Raw genomic sequence first — 25250 nt, 5'->3', positions numbered from 1 at the left:
GAAGAAACAAATATAAATAGCATACAACTGGGGTGTCATCCCCTAGAATGCCACCCGAGGCAGTTCCAAGGGCTGGCATTTCACATCATAAACTATGCATCAATATCTTAGCCAATTTATCCAAACACCGTAAAGGTTCTAGCAAAATCAAGGGTCGCAAGTACAAGCAACACAAACTCACACTAGAATGTTACCATCATGGACAAATATTAGCACGAGGGCATGCCAACATTATGTAAAACGAGTACAAGGGCAGCGCAAAGTAGTAAAAAGCTCACGCAATGTGTCAGTTAAAATGCACCATGCACACACATTCAATGCACCATGGAAGTGCTGGAGAAGTGAAAGCATTTACAAAATATAACCATAAACTAATTGAACTTGTTGTTATATGACAGAATTCAGTGTTTAAAGTAAATTGAACCATTTGCATTAAAAAAAGTTAACTGACAATTTAAATGGATTGACAACACTGATCTAACAACGTGTTGATGGCCGAACAGTTATGGATAGTTATTTGTTGATGACCGACAACTTGGTAGGTAGTTGCTGGAGGGGTCAATAACCAGGTAGTCAGCAGTCAAGAGGTCACCAGCAATGGAACTAAATGGCAACAAACATATGTCATGGTAACTGACTATATATTTTAGATGAGTTTAAGCATACAACAGATGATGACTCTCCATGGTCCAAAGACACTGAAATGACTATAAATCAAATGGCTCAAACTTGCCATTCTTGGAAAATGTCGCTTCCTGCTGCCCAACTAATAGTGGAGAGAAATCTATTCATGAAATTAATGATTTATTAAACATATCCTCATTTCTTTTGCGAAACAATTTTTTACTAGATGCATAATGAAGAAACATTCTAGAGAATGTAATCACTAAAAATAGCTAATTGACCTAGATGGACTTAAGGACTATGACATTCTAACAGATTTACTATCTCTTAGCACATGTTTCAGTAGGTTTAACTTCTATGATTGTAAAATGTTAGTTAGAACTTGGAGGCAACCACCATGATTGTACATGTAACATCTGCACCTATGTAGGTGCTGAATCCACATCTAGTACAAACATTTTCTGGCCCATCCAAATTTCAGTTAGAAACATATAGAAAGCACAAATATCATGAGGCTAGATTATAACAAATTATGGAGTCTGATATGCTTATAGATGGTGACAAGCAACCATGTATAAAGCCGAAAGTGGAGCAAATTAGCACTCAGTTCAGCAAATTTAATCCAAAAAAATCAAACAAAAAAATATATTTCATTTTTAAATGTGAACCTCCATTATATGCTCTGAAGTGAATGGTATAAAGAATGGAACTTCATGGAGGTTATAATCACGTTAATTTTACCTCTTTGTTCCAGCTTTCGTATTTTATTTTAACTAATAGCTATGTTGTTCAAAAACAGTGAAACTATCCATTTATTTCTCTTCTTTTGAGGATAAATAATGTACCGAAGTACATAAGATGCTCAAATAATTTGTAGTAGTATTCACTAAAATTTACGAAACTAAAAGAAAAAATGTCCTTATGCTAGCTCTCATACATACACATGCCAAAAGTTGGTTTCTTGGATTTTCAGACTAGATTAAACTCGTTTCAACTTTATGTGTAGCTTTTAAGTAATATAAAAACTAGAAAGTGAATTTCAAATAATAGCTATCAAGATGAAATTAGATACTTCTGTCTCACATTAATAGACTTCTAGACCAAACTAAGGGGGCTATTGAGCGCCAAATCAACTTAAAAAATAAATAATAAAGTAACTTACAACTGGATGTAACAGCATTCTGGTAGTAACTCAACGGAACAGGTCTTTGTACCAAAATACCAGCCGAAGGAACATGCGGAAGGGAGCCCACTTTTGGTAGAGATGACAACTGTAGACCACCGGTCTTCTCCCAAGATATGTGTATCAGACACCAGTGTTTTAAGTACCAATGGAGACCAGCAGAAAGTTCCACACCACTTGTCCCTTGGATTCTGTTAAAACATTGACAGAGTATTTCAATATTGGAACACAAACCAGGAGGCACAATTACAGGATAAGCATCTGAAGTATTTTTTAAATACTTTCATATTTCACTAATTAAAAAAAAATGAAAAACCATATACAAAAACTTATAGTAGCATAATTCTGTACCAAAATTCCGATATCCATAAATCTTGATGGAAAGGAGTTCCATAAATTAGAAACAAATTTATTGGCCAAGACATCCAGATGTTGTCCCACACAATATCTTGATGGACACAGTCTAACAAACAGAACCATTAGAAGGAAGAAAGAAAGCCAACTAGATGGATTTTCAGCATCGACCAAGGAAAGCAGTAAGTAAAACCAATCAGATATAGAAGAATCAAGCTCCCTTCCATCTTTACCCAATGAATAAAAAATGTCAACAAAGTACAAAAGAATGCCTCTGCATACTGTATCCAACACAACCAAGCTACATTTAAGTAATTTGACTCCCAACTTATTCACCCTGGTTGATGACTTGGTGCCAAATTAGCATTCAACAAGAATAAGAAGGTCACCCTCCCACATCTTATGAGGAAAAACAAAATAATAATGTAGTAAAAATTAGCATCCATCAAAAATAAGGAGGTTGCCATCATACATCTTATGAGGAAGACCAAAACAATAATGTAGTAACCAATTAACAATATTACCAATCTAGCCTTGTTTTACTAATCTTATACTTTAGCAATTTCATTGAGGACCATACTCTTCATGGATTTTTCTATATTTTGTCAGTGAAGTTCAATCTGATAAAAGAACAAAGCAAATAAGCATTTTAATCTTCAATTTACAAAATCACCAACCTATACCATCAATGAACAAAAGAATGAATCAATATAAATATGAAAAACAATTAATGGTACTTACAGTATTTCTGGGAATCCTTTTGTACTTAATGATGGATGGTTGCTAATAATGAAGCATGCTACTCCACCACATGTTTCCTTAAAAATAAGTCCAGTGAAGTGTTATCCACTTAGCAGAGAATACAGTGATGAAAAAATTGAACATTTAAATGATCTGGATGTTGACAATTACTACAATCATATAGATACAAAAGATATCTTGATTAATATAGAACTTTGAAAGAGGATTGACACAATACTCCAATCAACAAATAGATGCAACTAAACGATCTAAAATTTCAAGTATTCATCTGCCACGTATCTCTATTGGATATTATATTCGCCTTCATCTAGCAAAAGTTTTTATACTTGTTTGAACCTATTACTGAATAGAATATATTAAACATGAATTAACTACTTGAACTTGTTACACATGTTAAGTTCCCTTACCCATGTCCCAATTTTCTTTCTAAAGATAAATGAGTTTGCAGAACACTTAAAAGGAATAATCATTGAGTATTAGCAAGATTCAATTGTCCATGACACATCAGAAAATGTTAGATCTTTTAATATAGTCTAATCACGAAGGAGTTAGTAAAATACACTAATGAAGAGTGCAGATCCAATTTAATTATCAGCCAAAAGCCAGTCCTTTGTATCTTGCTGAAAAACCTCCTATAAATCAATTCCCTTATGGATATTGAACAATTTTCTTTTTTGCTTTTCTCCACAAAATATTTACTAACTTGTAGACTCCTTTAATTAAGTTAACAGTAGCACTTTAACATCAACAAAATTGTTTTTCGATATGACCATTTGCTACTAATTTTCCATTTCTTCCAATTGCATCAACGAGGTCATGATAGCTACATCCACTTGAAATAACAAAGTTCCTCATCAATTACTAAAAGAATATTTGAGGACCTAAGCACCAAAATAACCCAACCATATACAACAGTTACTTAAATCTCTATCCTTCTAATTTTTGTCTTTATGACCTTGATGCTAGAGTCGATTTAACCTTCGAACTGAGTCCTGAATTTTTCAGGTTATCTGCACATTATCTGTCCTAGATTTTGCATTCTCAGATGTTTCGATGAGACAATGGCTTGTTTTGTTCTTCATGCATCTATACCATTTGCTGCTTCATTGATCAGTCTATCTTGTCGCTAGTCCAAATTTTCAATTTAACACAATATAGTGTTGGTCGATTTTAGATGTATTACTTAGTTCATCATAAGAACGACTCTGCACTTACCAAAAATGGTTCCTGAGAGTTCTTGGAAATAATCCAGCAGCTTCAGTTATGTTCTCTGCAATTATTTTCTGTTAATTGCAATTAGTTCTTGGAAAATGTTAATGCATCCTAATGTTAATCACGAAAACTAAAATGATCAACAGTCATCAGGTTCTAAACTGATGCATAGAATTTTCCTTGTAGACACAAACAATTGTGCTACATGACCTACATCATTCTTGCTTCCAAGTAATCTAACTATTAACTGAATCCACTGTAATATTCAGAAGTGTCACTGTTAGATACTATGTAGCCACTAGTTACTATTATTACACAGGAGATCAACAGTTGATACAAATTCCTGCCTGTAATCCACCCTTAACAAGAAGTGGCAAATAAGCAAGGTGGTCAAACATTTGTAATAATTTTCTGTACATGTTTGAATGTGGAAGATGTTGCCAAAGTGCATGGAAATGCAAGAATTTCTTGAATAACATACCATGATCCTCTATACAATGATGCCAATACTTCCACTTGTCAATTTTTTCCTCCTTTGAAGATTCAGGTAATTCAACTCTCCTAAAGTAATCCAAGAACCAACGGTCTAGCACACTAGAGCACATCAAGAATCAAATCCATAAAAGCCCAATTCAGCAGAAACCTTTCAAGAAATGCAGAACCGCGTAGTCCTATAACAAGTTTGGGCAATAAATTCTACAGAATCATATTATTTGATCGTCTGTCTAAGGTAAGAGAAATTAGCAATAAAGACGTCGGCGACCTTGGAAACCATCTCAAACTCGAAGTTGGAAACGTGAAAAAGGAGGAGGCGGGCGAGGAGGCCAGGGGCGGCGGCCACCTGGATGACGGCGGCGAGGGCCTCCGTTCTTGGATGTCGACAAGACTCTATATAGATTGGAGGACTCCAGCGGAGAAGAGCCATTCGTCCATGCGACGAGGCCTAGGAGAAAGACAAGAGAGAGAGGAAGGAACCCAAGACTCGGGGAAATGGACGAAGAAGGAAACCAATTCAGCAGAAACCAGATAATTTAACCCTCCTAAAGAAATCCAAGAACCAACGATCTAGCACATCAAGAATCAAACCCATAAAGCCTCGATTCAACACAAACCTTTCAAGAAATGTAGAAACGCGTAGTCCTGCAACAAGTTTAGGAAATAAATTCTACGTATTCATATTTTTTGATCGTCTGTCTTAGTAAGAGACATTATCAAGAACTTGCCGACCTTGGAAACGATCTCGAATTCGAAGCTGGAAACGTGGAATGGGAGGAGGCGGGAGAGAAGGCCACGGGCGGCGGCCACCTGGACGGCGGGCGGTAAGCGCTCCCGTTCTTGGATGTGCAGGACTCGATAAAGGTGGGATGACTCCAGCGGAGAAGAGCCGGCCGCCCATGGGAGGAGGAAAACGAGAAAGAAAAGAGAGAGGAAGAGAGCGAAGAGGGGACGGATTCCGGGTTGCGGGCGAGGAGAAGCCATGGGAATGGCCGGCCGGTCGGAGCATTTTTAAGTGGGTGAGTGGGGAAGGGGTGTGTCACCTGTGTCCCGTCCCATTCACCACGCACGAGAGAATGCGCTACCAGAAAGGTCCTCATAACTCTCTTTGTTGGACCCACACAAAACAACCAATCGGAAGGTGTCCTTTGGTATCCCGGCTCACACTAGATACGGATGTAGGATGACGCGGTGCTTACATAAGCCAGGAGAAGAGAACAGCGCAGGCCGGCAAGGGTTTTCGGGATTTTTGTATCATCCTCTACATTTAAGTATAATTTAATATCCATAATTCTTATTTATTCTTGTTAACATAAACGTCAGAAAATGAGATTTGATCTATCAAGACTTTATCCAATCTATCCATATACTGATCTATCAAGACTTTATCCAATCTAATCAATACATTTCAAAAATTACACTAATATCCATCATGTTAGCCCAAATTGTTTCCTATATTCGATCAAACCCTAAAATTATAGAATTCACACATCCGTAAACATATACATTATATTAAAATTTTATAGGAGCAAATATTTCATTACGAAACTTTGAATATGTATAATGGATTTGTCAGAATACTATTGATATCAAGTTTTTTACCCTTAATTGATTGTAGCAAGTTAATTTTTACAATAGAATAATTTGATATTCAAGTATAATTAGATTATTACATTATCATCGATAGGATACGTACAACAAGGATTATAAAAGAGACAACATTGCACATATTAGGATAAAAATTCTTGATGATAATAAATACTAAATGCATGGCATGTAAATACATTCGAAGGAGATGAGGTATTAAAATTCTGACATACCTTGTGTGACTCAAGGAAGCTCAGGATGTTTGCAATGCTCAACAACAGCCATAGGAGTCCATAAGTCCTCACGAAGACAATGTAAACAATTTCTTGTTGCAATTATTTTTTTTGAAAAAATAAATATTTATTTATTAATTTAACTAATTACATCATAAACAAGGGAGAATAAAAATCTGATTTCTAAAAGAAAAAACTCAGGTGAACTCTCTCGAGGCCAATTAGCTTGTGGGAACAAGTGTTAAGGGTTCTACTTATATAAGAAAATATATTGATAATGATTTAATGTACAATATGTAGCCCACAATTAATTTGCTGCTTAATCTCTTATAGTTACTTTTAGTTATGATATTTTTTACTTTATATTATATAATAAATATATTATGATATTTATGAAACTATGCAATGAGAATTAGATTACGAAGAGATCATAATAATTAATTAGACCAATTTATCTTTAAACATAAATTTTAAATATTTATGGTCATAGATTACGGACATCTAATCGGATAAACTGATATATTATATACTTATCAATATGATGGAGATAATTGGTCTCATAGTTGTTTGTGTGAGAACACTAGGAGTATAGTGCAAGTGCTTAGTTTACTAAATGATTCGCTTACAGAATGTTGAATGGTTAATAATACCTTATCGTCAAATAATGATTCCGTAGTCTAAATTATGTATCTAGTCCTTAGACTTGAGGCACCAAGGATATCTTGTTTAAGTACTTCATTCTTTGATACCATACTTATAGGTTTAGAAGTTTCAGATCTAGTACAAATCATTATTGGGAATAGTAGCCAACCTTATAAGGCAATTGGGTATCAATAAAGGATCATCCACTCTTAGTATCATTAGAGAAATATCTCATATGTTCTCAATCAAGCAAATCCCTAGCTAGGGTCACTTCAGATTGAGAGAGAATGAGTTCTCTGAGAGAATTCAATAAGAGACTAGGATGGATCCCATATGGGCCTGACAACACCATGCCCAATATACAATCTCTAGGATATTAGATGGATTAGAGACTTTAAATACATAGTAAATGAGGACAGATAGGTCCAATGGATTAGATTCTCTTGTACCGTCTATAGATTATACCATAGTTGCTTAGTATATCCATAGTCGATGAGTTGAGTGAATTATTATGAGGATAATAATTCACTGAGTTAGAAGAAGTTCTAAGTCAGAAGGGATTCTAACAAGTTCAACTTATGGCCAGCTTGGTATTAGGCCTAGAGAGTCACATATGTTGAATCTCGGATTTTGATGATGAAACTAATTGATATGTGTTTATGATTTAATCTGTGCTTTGATTGACGTATGATGCTTCGATCAGGATGAGATAATTAAAACAGGAAGAATCATGTTGGGCCGGGGGAAAACATGTTAGAAGATTGGACGTCGGGCCGAAGGAACGGTCGACGTATCAACAGAAGGCTTCGGGTCGTGGATTCAGGCATCGAGCCAAGAAGAGCGGATATTGCGCCAAGAATATCGGAGTTGCGGAGTCAACTGGGCGATTGGGCAATAGGCCGCAAGAGAGGACGATGCGCCGAAGAATCGGATGAAGCATCGAGGGACCAATGACATGCCGGACAACATGATTATTGCTTAGTATTAATTATCTAGATCGAAGTGTGTTTTACATATGCAGGATTAACTACGATAGCAAGGCATGAAGCAAAATGAAGTCTCGGAGTCAAGGACGCGACTTAGTTGGTGTTAGTTTGGCAAGTCCCATATAGTCCCACATCAGGAAAATTAAGTTTGGTATCTCCTATTTAAACTATAAATAAGGGCCTGGGCTTTGAAGTCAATGTACCACAAGAAACATATAATTGTTTGCTTTGGGTTTTCTTATTTAGTAGTTTCAGGTGTTTTATGGCCTAGGAACATCTTCCTAAGGCATTTGTAATAGTCTTATTTTATAGTAGTGATTTGCTCCTCCTTCGTCCATAGATGTAGGTCAATTGACGAACCACGTAAATCTAGTATTCTTATCTCTTTTATTTTTCTGCTTTATTATCTTTTTTTGGGTTGTCAAAGTACCCTTTGCTAAATTTCCTAGGGCTAGCTCTAACAAACTGGTATCAGAGCCTGGTTTCGGGATCTTTTGACAACGATAACAATAACAAAGATCGTTGTCGAGAAAATCGATAAAAATGTCAACTTCGGTATGTGGCAACTCAAGATGGAGGCCATTCTGGTTCAAGACGGAGTTGATTTGACACTACAGGGAGCTGAGAACATTCCAGATGATATGTTAAAAGAAGAGCTTGCGGGTATGGATAAGAAGGCCCGATCAAGTATTATTCTAAATCTCTCTAATGAGGTTTTACGGGAGGTAGCTACGGAGACTATGGCTAAGAGCATGTGGGACAAGCTTAAAGCCTTGTATATAAAGAGGACAATGGAGAATCGTCTCTACTTGAAGCAGAGTTTGTATATGCTTCAGATGACTGAAGGTATATCTATACTCTCACATCTTGATAAATTTGATTCCTTAGTTATAGATTTGGAGAATATAGATGCGAAAATTGATGACGAGGATAAGGCCCTATTACTTTTGTGTTCTCTTCCCCAATCCTTTAAGTAGTTCGTGATACTATGATTTATGGAAAAGAAACAATTTCGTATCAGGAAATTATTAAATCTGCACTAAAATTTAAGGAGCAGATAGACAGGGATATCACTAGGAAAAGTAGAGGGAATCAGGTTGAGGGTCTGGTTGTTAGGGGTAGAATGGATAAAAGAGGATTTGATAGTAGTAGATCTAAATCCAGACATAGAAATTTGGAGTGCAAATATTGTCATAAAATGGGGCACATTAAGGTTGATTGCTTTAAATTGAAAAATAAATTAAAGCAAAAGGGAAAACTTGTTGAGAAAACTACTGAGTCCGCTGAAGCTAGTGTAGCAGCTGATGAGAATTTTGGAAATATTTTCTTTGCTACTAATGACAGGACGAGGTCTAAAAATGAATTGATTTTAAATTCGAGTTGTTTTTTATCACGTGTCCCAATAGAGATTTGTTTTCCACATATGAATCTTGTAATGGTGGAATTGTTTTGATGGGCAATAATGTTGCGTGTGATGTTGTTGGTAGAGGCACAATCTGAATTAAAATGCACGATGGTATTGTGAGGATGCTCACTAATGTTAGACATATTCCTGATTTAAAAATAAATCTCATCTATTTAGGCACCCTAGAGGCTCTTGGGTGTAAATACGCAACTGAAGGTGGAGTTATGAAGGTTTCTAGAAGTGCCCTTGTTGTTATGAAAGCTTGTAGGTCTGGTAGCTTAAATATTTTGCAGGGAACTACTGTCATAGGCTCGGTTGCAGTCTCCTCATCATCATTGTCTGATTCTGACATCACCAAATTATGGCATATGTGTTTGGGTCATATGAGCGAAAAATGTTTGAGCATATTAAGCAAAAGGGGTCTTCTTTGCGGACAGAGTACTGGACTACTGGATTTCTATGAACACTGCATTTTTGGAAAGCAGAAAAGAGTCAGCTTCAATTCTTCGGTAGTTCACAAAATGAAAGGTACTCTTGACTATATTCATTCAGACCTTTAGGGTCTAGCTCGTGTTCAGTCTAAGAGTGGTGCCAAGTATATGTTGACTTTCATTGACGATTCTTCCAGGAAAGTTTGGGTTTATTTTCTGAAGCATAAAAATGATGTTTTTCTAACCTTTAAACAATGAAAGGCTTTGATTGAGAAGCAAACAGGTAAACAGATTAAGCGGCTTCGAACAGATAATGGCATGGAATTTTGTGAAGGTTACTTTGATGAATTTTGTAAAAACGAAGGAATTGTTCGGTATCGCACTATTATGATGATGCCTCAGCAAAATGGTATGGCCGAACGTATGAATAGAACACTCTCGGAGAGAGCAAGGTGTATGATCTCAAATGCAGGGTTGACAAAGGACTTTTGGGTAGAGGCGATTAATATGGCCTGTTACATTGTTAACCGCGCTCCTTCTACAGCACTTGACTTTAAAACTCCGGAGAAAGTTTGGTCAGGTACTCCTGCTAATTACTCTAATTTAAAATTTTTTGGGTGTCCAACATACATGCATGTAAATAAAGGAAAATTAGAGCCTCGAGCTAAAAGTGTATTTTCCTTGGGTATGCTTCTAGGGTGAAAGGATACAGATTATGGTGTTCTGATCCTAAATCCCCAAAATTTATAATCAGTAGAGATGTTACTTTTAATGAATTGTCTATGTTATCTTCCAAAGAGGAATCTACTAGTTGTACAAATGATAGTGCGCAGAAGTAGGTGAAGCTTGAGATTGGTAGTTTTGATTCTTTTCAATCAAACTCTTTGACTCAAAGAATACTAATAGATGATCCCAAGTCTACTAACGAAGATGATCTAGAGGAAGAGCAATATTCCATAGCCAAGGATAGACTATGGAGAGATATTTGACCACCACAAAGATATACAAATTTAGTTGCATATGCTTTGTCTGTTGCAGAAGAAACAAGTGAAGTTGGTGAACCTACTACCTACTCAGATGTAGTTTCTTATGATAATTCCGCTAAGTGGTTGATTGCGATGAATGAAGAAATTGAATCTCTCCATCAGAATAGAACTTGGGATCTTGTGAAGCCACCTTCGGGTAAGAAAATTATTGGATGCAAATGGGTCTTCAAAAGGAAGGAAGGTATTCCAGGGGTTGAAGATGCAAGGTACAAAGCACGATTGGTTGCAAAGGGCTATAGTCAGGTACATGGTGTTGATTTTCATGACGTATTTTCACCTGTTGTTAAACATAGCTCTATTCGTGTTTTGTTTGCTTTAGTTGCCATGTATGATTTGGAATTGGAGTAACTTGATGTCAAGACAGCTTTCTTACATTGTAAACTTGAAGAACAAATTTATATGGAACAACCTTATGGATTTAAAGTTGATGATAAGGAAGACCATGTTTGCTTGTTAAAGAAATTCTTGTACGGATTGAAGCAGTCTCCAAGACAGTGGTATAAGAGGTTTGATTCTTTTATGTTGAGTTATGGTTACACGAGGAGCATGTATTATAGCGGTGTCTACTTCCGGAAGTTTACTGATGACTCTTTTGTGTATTTGTTGCTTTATGTTGATGACATGCTTATTGCAGCTAAAAATTTGTCAGAAATTCACACTTTGAAAATGCAGCTGAGTAGTGAATTTGAAATCAAAGATTTAGGAGCAGCTAAGAAAATTCTTGGCATGGAGATCAAAAGAGAATGAGGAGTTGGAAAATTATTTCTGACTCAGAAAAATTACCTCGAGAAAGTCTTGGAGAGGTTTGGCATGAAAAACGCTAAGCCAGTGAGTACTTCTCTTGCTAGCCATTTTCAGCTATCTGTTGCTCAGTCACCATAGTTAGTTGAAGAGGAAGAATATATGGTGCAAGTTCCATATTCCAATGTCATCAGCAGTATTATGTATGCAATGGTTTGTACTCGTCCAAATATTTCATAAGCAGTTAGTGTGGTTAGCAGATATATGTCTCTCCCAGGTAAAACATATTGGCAGGCTGTGAAGTGGATTCTCAGATACTTGGAAGGGACTTCAGATGCTTATTTGGAGTTTGGAAAAAATCGTGACACTTTGGTTGGTTTCGTCGACTCTAATTATGCTCCGGATCTTGATAAACGAAGATCTTTGATAGGGTATGTTTTTTGCGTTGGCGATTGTGCAGTTAGTTGGAAAGCTTCCTTACAACCTATCGTGGCTTTATATACTAAGAGGCAAAATATATGGCAGTGACAGAGGCGATCAAAGAAGTTTTATGGTTAAGAGGTTTGTTCGACGAATTATGTTTGCATCAAGGTATTACTATAATTTACTGTAATAGTCAAAGTGCTATTCATTTGACTAAAGACCAGATGTATCATGAGAGGACGAAACACATTGATGTGAAGTTTCATTTTATTCGGGATACCATTGCTGAGGGAAAGGTCCTTGTTCAGAAAATTCATACGAAGGACAATCCAGCTGATATGCTTACGAAGCCTCTTCCGGTTTACAAGTTCAAGCAGTGCTTGGACTTGGTTGGTGTTCATTGTTGGTGATTGCCCATTAGGGCTTTTATGAAGAAGGTAGAGTAAGTTTTGTTAATTGTTAATGTTGGGACATGCTAAGGTGGAGATTTATTAGTTTGGCAAGTCCCACATCAGGAAAATCAAGTTTGGTATCTCCTGTTTAAACTATAAATAAGGACCTGGGCTTTGAAGTCAGATGCATCACAAGAAGCACCACAAGAAACACATAATTGTTTGCTTTTGGTTTTCTTGTTTAGTAGTTTCAGGTGTTTTATAGCCTAGGAACATCTTCCTAAGACATTTGTAATAGTCCTCTTTTATAGTAGTGATTTGCTCCTCCTTCGTTCGTGGTTGTAGGTCAATTGACCGAACCACGTAAATCTGGTGTTCTTGTCTCTTTTATTTTTCTGCTTTATTATCTTTTTTTGGGTTGCCAAATTACCTTTTGGTAAATTTCCTGGGGCTAGCTCTAATAGTTGGGAGTTTGAGAGTTCGTCGGAAGTCCGAACGTTCGTCGGACGTTCTGACGGAACCAGCCGAGAAGTCTCGGAGCTTGCTAGATAAGCTCATCGGAACTCGCCAAGAAGATCATTGTGAAGTCCAGGAGCTTGCCGGAGAGTCCGCCGGAACATTGCCGAGAGATCGTCGGAAGTTCCCCGGAAGTTCGCTGGAAGCTCGACGGAAGAACCAAGACTTACGGACTTTATTTAGCTTAGAATATGTCTTAGGAATTGTAGTTAGCACTTAATTGGGTTTGGATCTAGGCCAACCCAATTAGGGACCAGCTATGCCCATGTAAGAATTGTGTTGGGCCCAATGAGAGGCCTAAACAGTGCTCCAAGAAGTCTCACCGTCATGGCACAGTCTTCGAGACTGTGTTAGGCGGTGGTACCGCCAGTCTAGGTGGTTGTACCATCCCTGGCAAGGTGCCAGGCGGTGGTACCGCCAGTTTGGGTGGTGGTACCGCCCAGCACTACCCCCTAGGCGGTGGTACCACCAGACCTGGGTGGTGGTACTGCCCAGGGCAATGTCAATGTCAGATTGACACTGGGCGATGGTATCGCCCATGCTCAGGGAACCCGGGATGGGAAAGTTTTAGGCTCCAAGTTTGAATCAACTTGAAGCTTATAAATACCTCTCTCATCCCTGGTTAAAATACACAAGCACAAGAGTCTAAAAGTAAAGAAACGCTGCTGCAATCTCTTTAGAAAATTCTCTCCTCCAAGTCTAAGTGTTAGAATTCTGTTTAGAGAGGAGAGTGAGTGCTTGTAAGGGTTATCTCCTAAACCTGGTAAAAGGAGAAGAGGAGTGTAAAAGGTGATTGGCCTTCGCCTATTAAAGGAAGGCCTCTAATGGATGCCAGTGACCTCGTCGAAGGAGGAAGCCAAAAGTGGATGTAGGTCACGTTGACCGAACCACTCTAAAATTGCCGTGTTCTCTGGTTTACATTTTATTCTTGCTATTACCTTACTGCAAACCTCTTTAAGTGCTTACTGCCTTCAATTTATTTACGAATGTGTTTCAAGTTAAGATATTTTCGAGATCGATTTTCAACGTAAACAGTTTTATCGCAACGAGACTATTGAAGACGTAATTTTTACCGCTGCACTAATTCACCCCCCCTCTTAGTGCCGACTCTTAATCCTAACAACATACATATGGTAGATGACTCGACGAATAGAGGATTAGATATGGGATATCCAATAAGTCTCTTTTACCCTTGTTTTAATGGATCCATTGGGTGAGACCTAATAGAGCATGGAGTTTAAAGGGGTTATTGGATGGGGATTCAATACCCATTAAGCCAGTAGTTATTGGATGAGGATCCAATACCCATTAAGAAATATCTATTAGGGTTTTCATGAAGGAGCTCTCTATAAACAGGAGTGGTGCTCAAAGGATCATAGGCTAGACCCCTAAAGCCGTCGGCCTCCTCGTCTCTTCCTCCCATCTCTCTCATGCTGTGAGCCCCCTCCCTAGTGTGAGAGGACAATAAGAGGGCTGACCCCTTCTTACTTATTGTTGCTGCATGGTGGTATATTGTCATGAGGAGAGAACGCACAACGAGGAAGAGGTGCATTGCCATTGTCGTCCACTATGTAGATCACCGCCAGAGAGGAGTTTGACAGAATTTCTTCATTTGTTGGACTAGGATTGGTATTTTATAGGATATATGAGCTCCCCTAGGTGAGAACATCTCACCCTCTTAGTGTGGTTTTGTAATTTCGAGTTTTATGCTCACAATCATCACCCAATGATCTAATACTCCTTGTTAGGAAAATCATTTTATTTTATTTTTTTTCACTACGCATGTGATGCACCTTCGATGGTTTCCCAACAATGGTATCAGAGCCAGGTTATTTGCATGATGATCGTTTTTTAATTGCATGCTATGTAGGATTGATTTTTGTTATAATGGGGGGTGGGGGGGGGGGGGGGGGTTGGTAAATTAGTGCTATAAAAAGTTTAAATCAATTTCAAAAAGTTCAATCGATAAATCAGGATACAACAATAAATTAATGCAAGAGAAGAAATATAAACCGATTTATAGTAGTTTGGTCGTCCCAACCTATGTCCACTCTCAATTCCTATTTTCTCGAGGCCACCAGCTTTTACTATTGATCTTCTTTCCAATGGGTGAAGATCAACTACCATTGTTATAACACTTCTCATTTTAACAAGCTCAAGAGAGAACCTCTACACTCATTCTTTTATAAAAGACCTCACACCTCCGACATTTTGAGAATCACTTTTAGACTCAAGGAGGAGGAAGAGACTCAACCATTGTTCAAAGAGAGTGATAACCCTTACAAACTTCATAACTTATTTCTTGCTCCAACCAAGCCTTGGTCGGGGGTATTTATAGCCCAAATGGCTTCAAGATGGAGCAAAAAAATTCAAATCATCAAAAATTTTGGGATTTGGATGATCCTGCAGTCATACCACCACCATCCTGGGCAGTACCACCACCAATTGTATTAATATGCACAAAACAATGTCTGTCTAGGTGGTACCACTGCCCAAGCTTGCTCAAGCCCATTGATTTGGCATTATAATAGGTCCCATTTGGCTCTGGTCCAAGCCCATTAGCTTTCTTGACAAGTTGGCATGATTTTAGCCTAATACCAACTCAATTTGACTCCAAAAGACATCGATCAAGACTTAAACACTCCAACCACATATCTGTTGGGAAATCTGGGGGTGGCATCATATGCATAATGGAAGAACATAAACAAAAACCCCAGATTTCTATAAAAATTAGTCTCTTTTCATCGTGCAAAAATTGGTGTGTAAAAACCCGTGAAACAAAAAATTATGCATGTAAGAAAATGTTACCTAGGGAGATCTTGTATCCCTGAATTTCTGTAGATCTATGAAAGAGGATGAAGAAGGTCAACTGTCCTCCTCTCTAGCATTGATCCACACAGCAGGGGCTGTGAAGATGCTCCTTAAATCGCTACTTAAATCTCCTCGCTACGTGCACCACGCAATCTAGAAGGGTCCAGCCCTTCTTGTTGTCCATATGTCCCAAAATAGGGGCTGCAGGTTGAGGAGGAGAGGAAGAGAGGAGAATATGAGGTGACAGCCAAAAGGGATCTATCCTATGGCTCTTTAGTTTCCTCCTATTTATAGAGGTCTCATATCAATTTAACCATAATGGATCCTATCCTATTGGGTACTGGATCTCCATCCAACTACCCAAGCCTCTTAGATTAGTGGATCTCTACACAATAATCTCTTATTGGCTCTTATTATATCTGATCCATATGATCCAATAATTCATGGGCTTATTGGATATCCAATAAGATAAGGGCTCTAGCAGATATCTCATATCCAAACTTCTACTCATCAAAACACCTATTATATTTATATGACCCTCTACGCATAATATCGAGCTTGTCATGAGGCATACATATCAAAACTCCTAGCTCAGTGAATTATTATATTCATAATAATTCACTCAACTCATCAACTCTAAGCCACTACACGATTGGTTTTGAACTATGTAAGTCACCACATGAGCAGTTATGAGACTAACTGCCTCCATCATATATATGGTTATATCAACCAGCACAGCATAAACAATAGAGAAAATCTTCAATCACACAGTGAGACCAAATCTTTTAACGTGGAAAACCCAATGTGAGAAAAACCACGGGACCGTAGTCCACCTCAAACTTCCACTATCAATAATAATGATAACAGGTTTATAGTAAATCTTTTAAGAACAACTAGAGGATCATAATACAATCAAGAACATAATCTTGGCTTTAGCATAGCATATCATAAGAAGGATCTTCTAAAAAAGGGAATTCTAGGTCTCACAAAGTGGGTATAGTAGGAAAGTACCTCAGAGAGGATAAATTGTAGATCAACACCGTTAGGATTGTAGAGTTTGCTGCAAGGATTCTTCACATAAAATTTGGGCCAAAACTGACAACGTTTGGCCACCGATCGTCAAGCAGAAAACTCAGAAACCTTACTTTCTCTCTCTATTTATATATATATATATATATATATGTGTGTGTGTGTGTGTGTGTGTGTGTATTGGACGTCTAGCTAGAGGATCGGATGATGCATCGACTGAATGCTTCGGGCCAAGGATTCGGGCATCGGGCTAAGAATAGTGGAAATTCTACCAAGTATATCGGAGTTGCGGAGGTCAACTAGCCGATTGGGCAATAAGCTGCAAGATACGATGATGCGTCAATGGACCAATGACATGTCGGATATCATGATTCATGCTTAGTGGAAATTGTGCAGATTGAAGTGTGTTTTACATGTGCAGGATTAACTATGATAGCAAGTTATGAAGCAAAATGAAGTCTCGGAGTCAAGGACCCGATTTCGTTGGGAGTTCGAGAGTTCGTTAGAAGTCCAGACGTTCATCGAAAGTTCTGCAGGAACCAGCTGAGAAGTCTAGGAGCTTGTCGGAAGAAGCTCATCGGAACTCGCTAAGAAGATTACCGTGAAATCCAAGAGCTTGCCGGGAGTCCGCTGGAACATTGCCGAGAGATCGTCGAAAGTTCGCCGGAAGATCGCCGAAAGCTCTTTGGAAGAAACTAGACTTACAGACTTATTTAGCTTAGGAAATGTCTTAGAATTCATAGTTAGCATGTAATTGGGATTGGATTTGGGCCAACCCAACTAGGGGCTAGTTGGGCTCATGTAAGGACTGTGTTGGGCCCAATGAAAGGCCCAAACAGTGACCCTAGAGGTGGCACAGTCGTGGCACAATCTTCGAGATTGTGTCTGGCGGTGGTACCACCCAGACACAGCCTCCGTGAGGCTACAGGTGGTGGTACCACTAGTCTGGGCGATGGTACCGCCCAGCACGTCCTCCCAGGCGGTAGTACCGCCCAGTGCAGTGTTAGTGTCAAATTGACACTAGCGGTGGTACCGCCTAATCCCAGGAAACTTGAGATGAGATATTTTTAGGCTCCAAGTTTAAATCAACTTGAGGCATATAAATACCCCTCTCATCCCTTGTTAATATACACAAGCACAGAGAATTTTAAAAGGGAAAAACGCTGTTGTAATCTCTTGTGAGATTCCTCCTCTTCAAAGTTCTAAGTGTTAGAATAGTTTGAGAGAGGAGTGAGTGCTTGTAAGAGTTATCTCCTAAACCCGGTAAAAGGAGAAGAGGGGGTGTAAGAAGGAGTTTGATCTTCGCCTATTAAAGGAAGATCGATAGTGGATGCCGGTGGCCTCGACGGAAGAGGAATCGGCAAAGTGGATGTAGGTCACGACAACCGAACCACTCTAAAATCTGGTTTGAATTTTTTTTGAGTAATTCACTTTAACTGTAAACCTCCTTACTTACTCTTTACATTCACTACTTTCAAAGTTATTACCTTTACGAAATGGTTTTTCGTCGAAAATAGATTTTATCGTACGAAGGTTTCTTATGTGCGAAACGACTTTTGACATATAGTGCATTCTCGAAATCACACATGAAGGCACTAGCAAAGTTAAAGATTCGAAAATTAACTTTTTAATGCATGATTTTAAACTTTTTCGAATGAAGCCGAGAGAAACCATTATTGACATGTACACCCGTTTTATGGATGTCGTCAATGATTTAAAAGCTCTTGTTAAAAGTTTTTCGAATCTTGAACTTATGAATAAAGTTTTAAGCTCACTCTCTAAAACTTGGGATTCAAAAGTAACGGCTATTCAAGAATAAAAAAACTTGAACTATTTCCCTCTCCAAGAATTTATAGGGTCTTTGATGACCTATGAAATGATGTGCAATGCATGTGAAGAATTCAAGAACAACCTTCCAAAGAACACAAATGATTTGGCACTTAGAACACATGAAGACCACTCGAGCATAAGCTCAAGTGATGATGAACTTGAACTACTTATGAAATTTAAAAAGTTAATGAAACAAAAATTAAAGAATAAAAAGAACACAACTACTTGCTATACGCAAGAAGAATAAAGTAATGTTGGACGAATCAAGCTCATCCGAAGATGAGGAGAAAATCAACAAAGGCAAGGTGGCATACTACGCCTTAATGGCTTTCGACGATGAGGTAATCAAAATGTCTTTAATTTATTTCAAAATTACATGATGCTTTTCATGAGTTACTTTTAATTTAGTTTAGAATAATTATTTTTCTTAAAAATTACATGTTGAATAATATAATGAAAATGCAAAAAATAAGGATCATGCTTACCTTTCTAGTGATTTTAAAAATAATCATGAAAATTATATTTCTTATGATAAATAAACAAAATGATTTTGATTAAAAATGGCTTATGAAATCATGCTTAATGTTTTAAATGCACTAGAATGTTAGGTATAAATCTAATGCTTGTACACTAACAAGATGAATCATATTGTTTCTCAATTTTGATTGAAGATGCTCTATGATTAATGAAATCATGTTTGATTTGAAGTAATGATTTGATATCATGCTTAATAAGTTTATGTTTCAAATTTATGTATGATGATTCTTGAGATTTATGGATTATCGATTTTTACCGTAATGAAAGTTATTTTTTTGATTTTAAAAATAATGCATGTTTTGATTTGGCATAAAAGAAAAGAACATACATGTATGAAATCAATGAATAAGTTGAAACAAAAGGAGGAAAGCATTTTTTTTGAAAATTTTCTTTTTCTCTATCTTATCGATTTTTCACTGAGAGATCAATAAAATTATTTATGCCATTTTGAATTTCTTAAAAAAAATGTTGAGATTTTGATTATTTTGACAATTTGAATTTGAATGAGCTTTATCTTGATTTTTTTTTTTAGATTTATAACTAAAGATTTCTTAAGCATCAATCAAGATATTATATCATTTTTTCTCCTATGGTTCTTTTTGCCAATTGCTCAAGAGAAAATAAATGATCAAAATGTTGATTTATTGATGAATGTTTGGTACCAACAATCATGAAGAGATAAATGGTTAAAAATATTGATTTAATGTTTGGTATCATGAATGCTTTATTATCATGCATGGGAGTAATGATGAAGGTTTTGAACACAAATGTTTGTATCATGTTTGATGATTTTACATTTTGAAATTATACATGATGAGTTGAAGTGATGTTGGTTTAAATGTATAAATCAACAATCTTTTTATCAAATGAATCATGATTTTTGTTAATTCATGAATTATAACTTGAGTTTTCTTTTTGAATCAAGATCGTTTCTTATCATGCTTTCTATTTACAAAAAAGAAGAAACTTATCAAAAATGAGATATGATCTTTTGACATTCATTTTTGTTGTTTACCTTTGTCATGATTTGGAAATTGATATAAAAGGAAAAGAATTACAATATTGTATTCTTCCCTTCTATTTGACAATGACAAAGGGGGAGCAAAACTTGCTAGAAAGCAAAATTGATAAGCTTGCACTTCTCAAAAGAGAAGAATGAATGATGCTATATTGTGAATTTTGCTAAGTTTCACATTGCAAGAAAATGCAAAAATGATGCTATCTTGTACATTTCAAAAACTTGCTAGAAAAGCAAATATGTCAACTTACATATCTTTAAATTTTGCTAGCTTGTATGTTGTAAACTTACTATCTTACTACCTTGCATATCTACAATATGATAGCTTGCATGATGTAGCACTTGTTAAATTTTCTAGCTTACAAATTGCATGATGATAAAACTTGATATTATATTTTTTATACAATGATTTGAATTTGTATTTCCAAACACTAGAAAGTTATACTTCTTTTTATTGATGATAAAGGGGAAGAAGTATGATCATGTTATGCATGATGACCTGTTGTAAATATTCATGATAAAATTTACAATGACTTAAATTCAGCTTAAATTCAATGTTCTATCAATATGGCATATTGATAGGGTGAGTTTGTTTAAACTCCGGGAGTTAAGGTAAACTTCATCATCAATTGATTATCATCATCAAAAAAGGGGAGATTGTTGAATCTCGTATTTTGATAATGAAACCAATTGATAAGTGTTTATGATTTGATCTGTGTTTTTAGTGACGCAGGATGCTTCGATCAGGATGTGACAATTAAAGTAGGAAGAATCATGTTGTGCCAGAGGAAAACATATCAGAAGATTAGACGTCTAGCCAAAGGATCGGATGATGTATCGATAGAATGCTTCGGGCCATGGATTCGGGCATCGGGCCAAGAAGAGCAAAAATTCTGCCAAGTATATCGGAGTTGCGGAGGTCAACTGGTCGATTAGGCAATAGGCTGCAAGAGAGGACGATGCGCCGAAGAATCGGACGAAACGTCGATGGACCAATGACATATCGGACAACATGATTCATGCTTAGTAATAATTATTTAGATCGTAGTGTGTTTTACATGTGCAGGATTAACTACGATAGCAAGGCATGAAGCAAAATGAAGTTCTGGAGTCAAGGACACGATTTTGTTGGGAGTTCGAGAGTTTGTCAGAAGTCTAGACATTCTGTCACGAACGGTCGTCGCACACCCGCAATAACTCCGTTCAACGAACCGCTCGTCACTCACACCTACATGTACAGCTGCTTGGTAGCCTATTTTGTCTTAGTTTTGGGTCATTTTTCTTGTAAAAATGTAAGTTCGAACAAACTACAGCGTTACAAAGCGACCGCTCACCGAACCGAGCAAAACAGCCCCAAAACAGCCCAAAACAGCTCCGTTTTCGCGTGCCGCGGGCTGATTTCTGGAATCTGCCTCCGCTCACCAAAACGTCAGCCATTTCAGCCCCTTTGAACCCCCCGGGTGGCACAGGGCTGGATGGGGCTTCTGATATATACCGGGCGTTGAACACTCTTTCGCAAGTTCGCACGTTGCCTTGACGGGAACTTGTTGTCACGCCCGGGACCAGGTGAGCGGTTGTTTGTGGGCTTGCAGCTATTCATTCAACCTTCTAAAGCCCTTATTTTCCCCCTCTCCCTCTTTTCTCTTATGCACGCAAGGTGCTCGCTGAATTGCTTGTAAAGCTTCCCCTTTTCGTGAGACGTCGGGACTTGTCCGTCGCTCGTTCTTTCGAACTAATCAACTTTCTCTTTTTACAGGTCCTTCGGGACTTATGAGAGGTTACAAGTGGGCTGATCCTTGCAAAGCAATATCGCAAGGGCGAAGCGCAACTTAGGCAACGCAAGCTAAGTTCGCATCTTTGCCGCAAGGGTGACTCGCGACTTAGGCAACGCAAGCTAAGTTCGCGTCTTTGGCCGCAAGGGTGCCTCACGCCTTAGGCAATTCTAGCTAAGGCCGTGACATTGTGGTATCAGAGCGGGCAAGCACTTTGAGCGAGCAGCGAAGGGACTTCGCAACTTCGCCATGGTAAATAATCGTGGCGAATCAAGCAAGACGGGGCAAGCCGGACCCTTGCCCCAAGCAGCCGCAGGTGGGCTGCATGTGCACACTCGCTCTCATGTTGTTGGAGCCGCTCAAGAGGAGTGCATCAACGAACATGATGAGCGAGAAGTTGGCTACTCTCCGCGAGCGGAGGAGGCGTAATCTGGAGCGCTAACTGGGAAAAAGAGTGATGAATAATTTCAAACTGCAGCGCAATCTGGAGCGCTAACTGGGAAAAAGAGTCCGCTGGTATTTTAACAAAATATCAAATTTGTCTTCATAAATTTTGATTATGTTTAACTTTTTAGTTCACATATTTATACAATTGATTATTAAAATTCATCTTTGTTATTTAGCATGAGGAAAACAAATTAACACAAAATGAAAGACTTTTTTACAAATATTTCTAACTTTGCCATGCTCGTTTAAAATCATGATAACATCATATTATGACTCAAATTATCATGATAATCTTGATGTTTATTGAAATAGTTTGCTCTTTTGATATAAAATAATGAACAAACATCTTGAATATGTCAAATTGACAATAATTTCATCCACATTTTGATATTTTTAAATTTTATGAAAAATATCATCGACTAGGTTCATTAATAAAGGTGAACTAGATATTATTCAAATCATTATTTCTAAGAGTGAGAATTTTTGCTTTTTATATTTTCAAAAATTACAAGAAAATTGATCGTCAAAAAAATTAAGTTAGTTTTATTTTTAAAAAAGATTTCTATGTGTGGAGTTTAGGACCATGCCTCATGTAATTGATCACAAAAAGAGCATAAAGTATTGGATGACTAAAGGATTACTAGCCAATTTACAAAAGAGATGCTTATTCCTCTCTCAATTATATTTATGCACTTGAAGGATATGGAATATATTTTTTTCAACTTACCATACAATAATCTTAGATTTTTACATAAAGTATATGCATTATGTTAAAAGATGACATTATTTCTATAAAATATTTATTAATAAATATAACAAGCATAGTGTATAAAGTCATAATTCTTTATTTAATTTATATACATTTCCCTTGTACCATGAGATATGTTATTGCATGCAAAGAAAGTTACAATATACAATGAAGATTTCAGTTTCTAGACGACCATGGTCAGTTTCAAAAAACTAAAACCTCATGCATAACGTTTAATTAATCCTAATCTTTAAAGCAACTCACTCTTGCGATAAATAATTCATCCATCAAGATATATTACTTCAGTATTGTAATTTCATTTACAAATATTCAAGTGTTGGCCCATCATGTTTCTAAGACAACTTCTCATTAGCCTGATGGTCTTCCTCCTCTTAACGACAATGCAATTTTTCTCGGTAGCGTCTGATAAGCTTGCTCCAACATCATCTTCAGCATTAGAAGAGTTGGCAAAAATCTTAGGTCAGTAGTAATTATTATTTATTTATTTATAGTATTTGAAATAGCGTATGATCCAGCATTATTGTAGTTTTGATATTAAAACAATGATAAATAACACCAAGTTCTTCTAAATGCGGACCATATAGGAAATATGTTAAGTGAAGAGCTATCTTCAATTCTTTTGATGCAAATCAAAAAGCTTGTTTCTTTTACTAATTTTGCTATATTCGATAATAGTTTTTATTGCTTCGTATGCTTGTTAAAATTTAGATCTTGATTCAAAATATTTTACTAATTGAATTACTTTTGTTCTTTAGCCATTGCTATCAAAGAGGCTATAGCTGGAGATGACATCAAATCATTCGATATAAAACCTTTTATCATTCCTCCTCTACATAATCCTATAGTCCCCGCTGTACACGATTAGGTTCATTGTCTTAATATCATAAACAATAAACTGTAATGCATTATGCGTTGTCATTATTTTACTTCGAAATGAAATAAAAATTATTAAAATACATGTCTCTCAAATTTTATCGATAAAATTGAAATAGTTAAATGTGAGCTTATAGAAAAGATAACCCAAATGAAATTTTAAATATTAACTTTCATCCGTGAAAAGCATTATTATAACTATCGGTTCTATGTTTTCTTGAAAAGAAGGTTGGATATAACTATTACCACATAAAATATAGTTATGTCATTATATTACATAATTGTTCCAATTTAATATATTGTTTCTCAATATTATTTAATTATATAGTCTATTGCAATAAATTGATAATTCGTGAGAGCGAGTTAGAGTTCCAATTTTCACTACAAAAGTAGACCAACACACAATATCCTCACTCCATTATATTATAACAATATTCTAAGCTCTTATATTTTAATGATAAATAACTTACATGATAGTTAAATGAAAAAAATTTAATTTCAAGTCACTAGTTGGTAATGAGTTGAAACATTGCTATAAAAAGAAAGTATAAATGCCTTATTAGTTGCCCAAGATAAACTAGCATTGGACCATAAAAATACACTCATCCTAAACTTTAAGTGGTTATAATCTTAGAGTAGGCAAAACTAAAGTTTTCTAAAATTTTTATATAATTGTGACATTTTAGATTTTTAATATGTTTGACTTTTTGTTCACTCCTTTTAACAATACATTATTAAAATTTATCTTTTTTAGGATTTGAGTAAAAGAATTAACATAAAAGCAAAGATAAATAATTACAAATATTTTTAGGTTTATTATCGATAAATACAATATTGATAACATCATATCTCGATTTAAATTATCATGAGATAATAGATATTTATTATAAAATATTATACTTCTGATATAAAATAATTAACAAATGACTCGAACAAGTCAAGTTGACAATCAATACATCCGTATTTTAATATTTTTAACTTGTACGAAGAGGATCATCAACTATATTCCTGAATAAGGTGAACAAGAAATTATTCAAATATAAAATTGTACTAGTGAGAATTTTCAATCCACATTTAGATTTTTTCATATTACAAGAATACTAAATTGACAACATAAAAAATTAAATTGGGC

General features: G+C 36.4%; 1 protein-coding gene across 16 annotated transcripts in view; it reads right to left on the bottom strand.

Moving 5' to 3' along the window:
- Nucleotides 1-5673, bottom strand: part of LOC103973708 (alpha-N-acetylglucosaminidase-like) — an 86286-nt gene extending 80613 nt beyond the window's left edge. For 4 of the 16 annotated variants that reach the window (XM_065137259.1, XM_065137262.1, XM_065137261.1 and 1 more), the window contains exons 1-3: nucleotides 5363-5668; nucleotides 2903-2979; nucleotides 1787-1998 (exon numbers count right to left, since the gene is read on the bottom strand). In XM_065137259.1, coding sequence (XP_064993331.1) covers nucleotides 1787-1804 — 18 coding nt within the window. In that variant the 5' untranslated portion in view covers nucleotides 1805-1998; nucleotides 2903-2979; nucleotides 5363-5668. Of the gene's footprint in view, nucleotides 1-1786; nucleotides 1999-2902; nucleotides 2980-4616; nucleotides 5276-5362 lie in introns of all 16 variants that reach the window. The other 12 variants (XM_065137269.1, XM_065137270.1, XM_065137275.1 and 9 more) reach the window with 9 other exon arrangements.
- Between the last annotated feature and the right edge of the window lie 19577 nt (nucleotides 5674-25250).

This window comes from Musa acuminata, chromosome BXJ3-1 (assembly GCF_036884655.1).
Source record: "Musa acuminata AAA Group cultivar baxijiao chromosome BXJ3-1, Cavendish_Baxijiao_AAA, whole genome shotgun sequence".
Lineage (NCBI taxonomy): Eukaryota > Viridiplantae > Streptophyta > Magnoliopsida > Zingiberales > Musaceae > Musa > Musa acuminata.
Note: the sequence above shows the minus strand (reverse complement) of the source record. Positions and strands in the feature narration are given on the sequence as shown.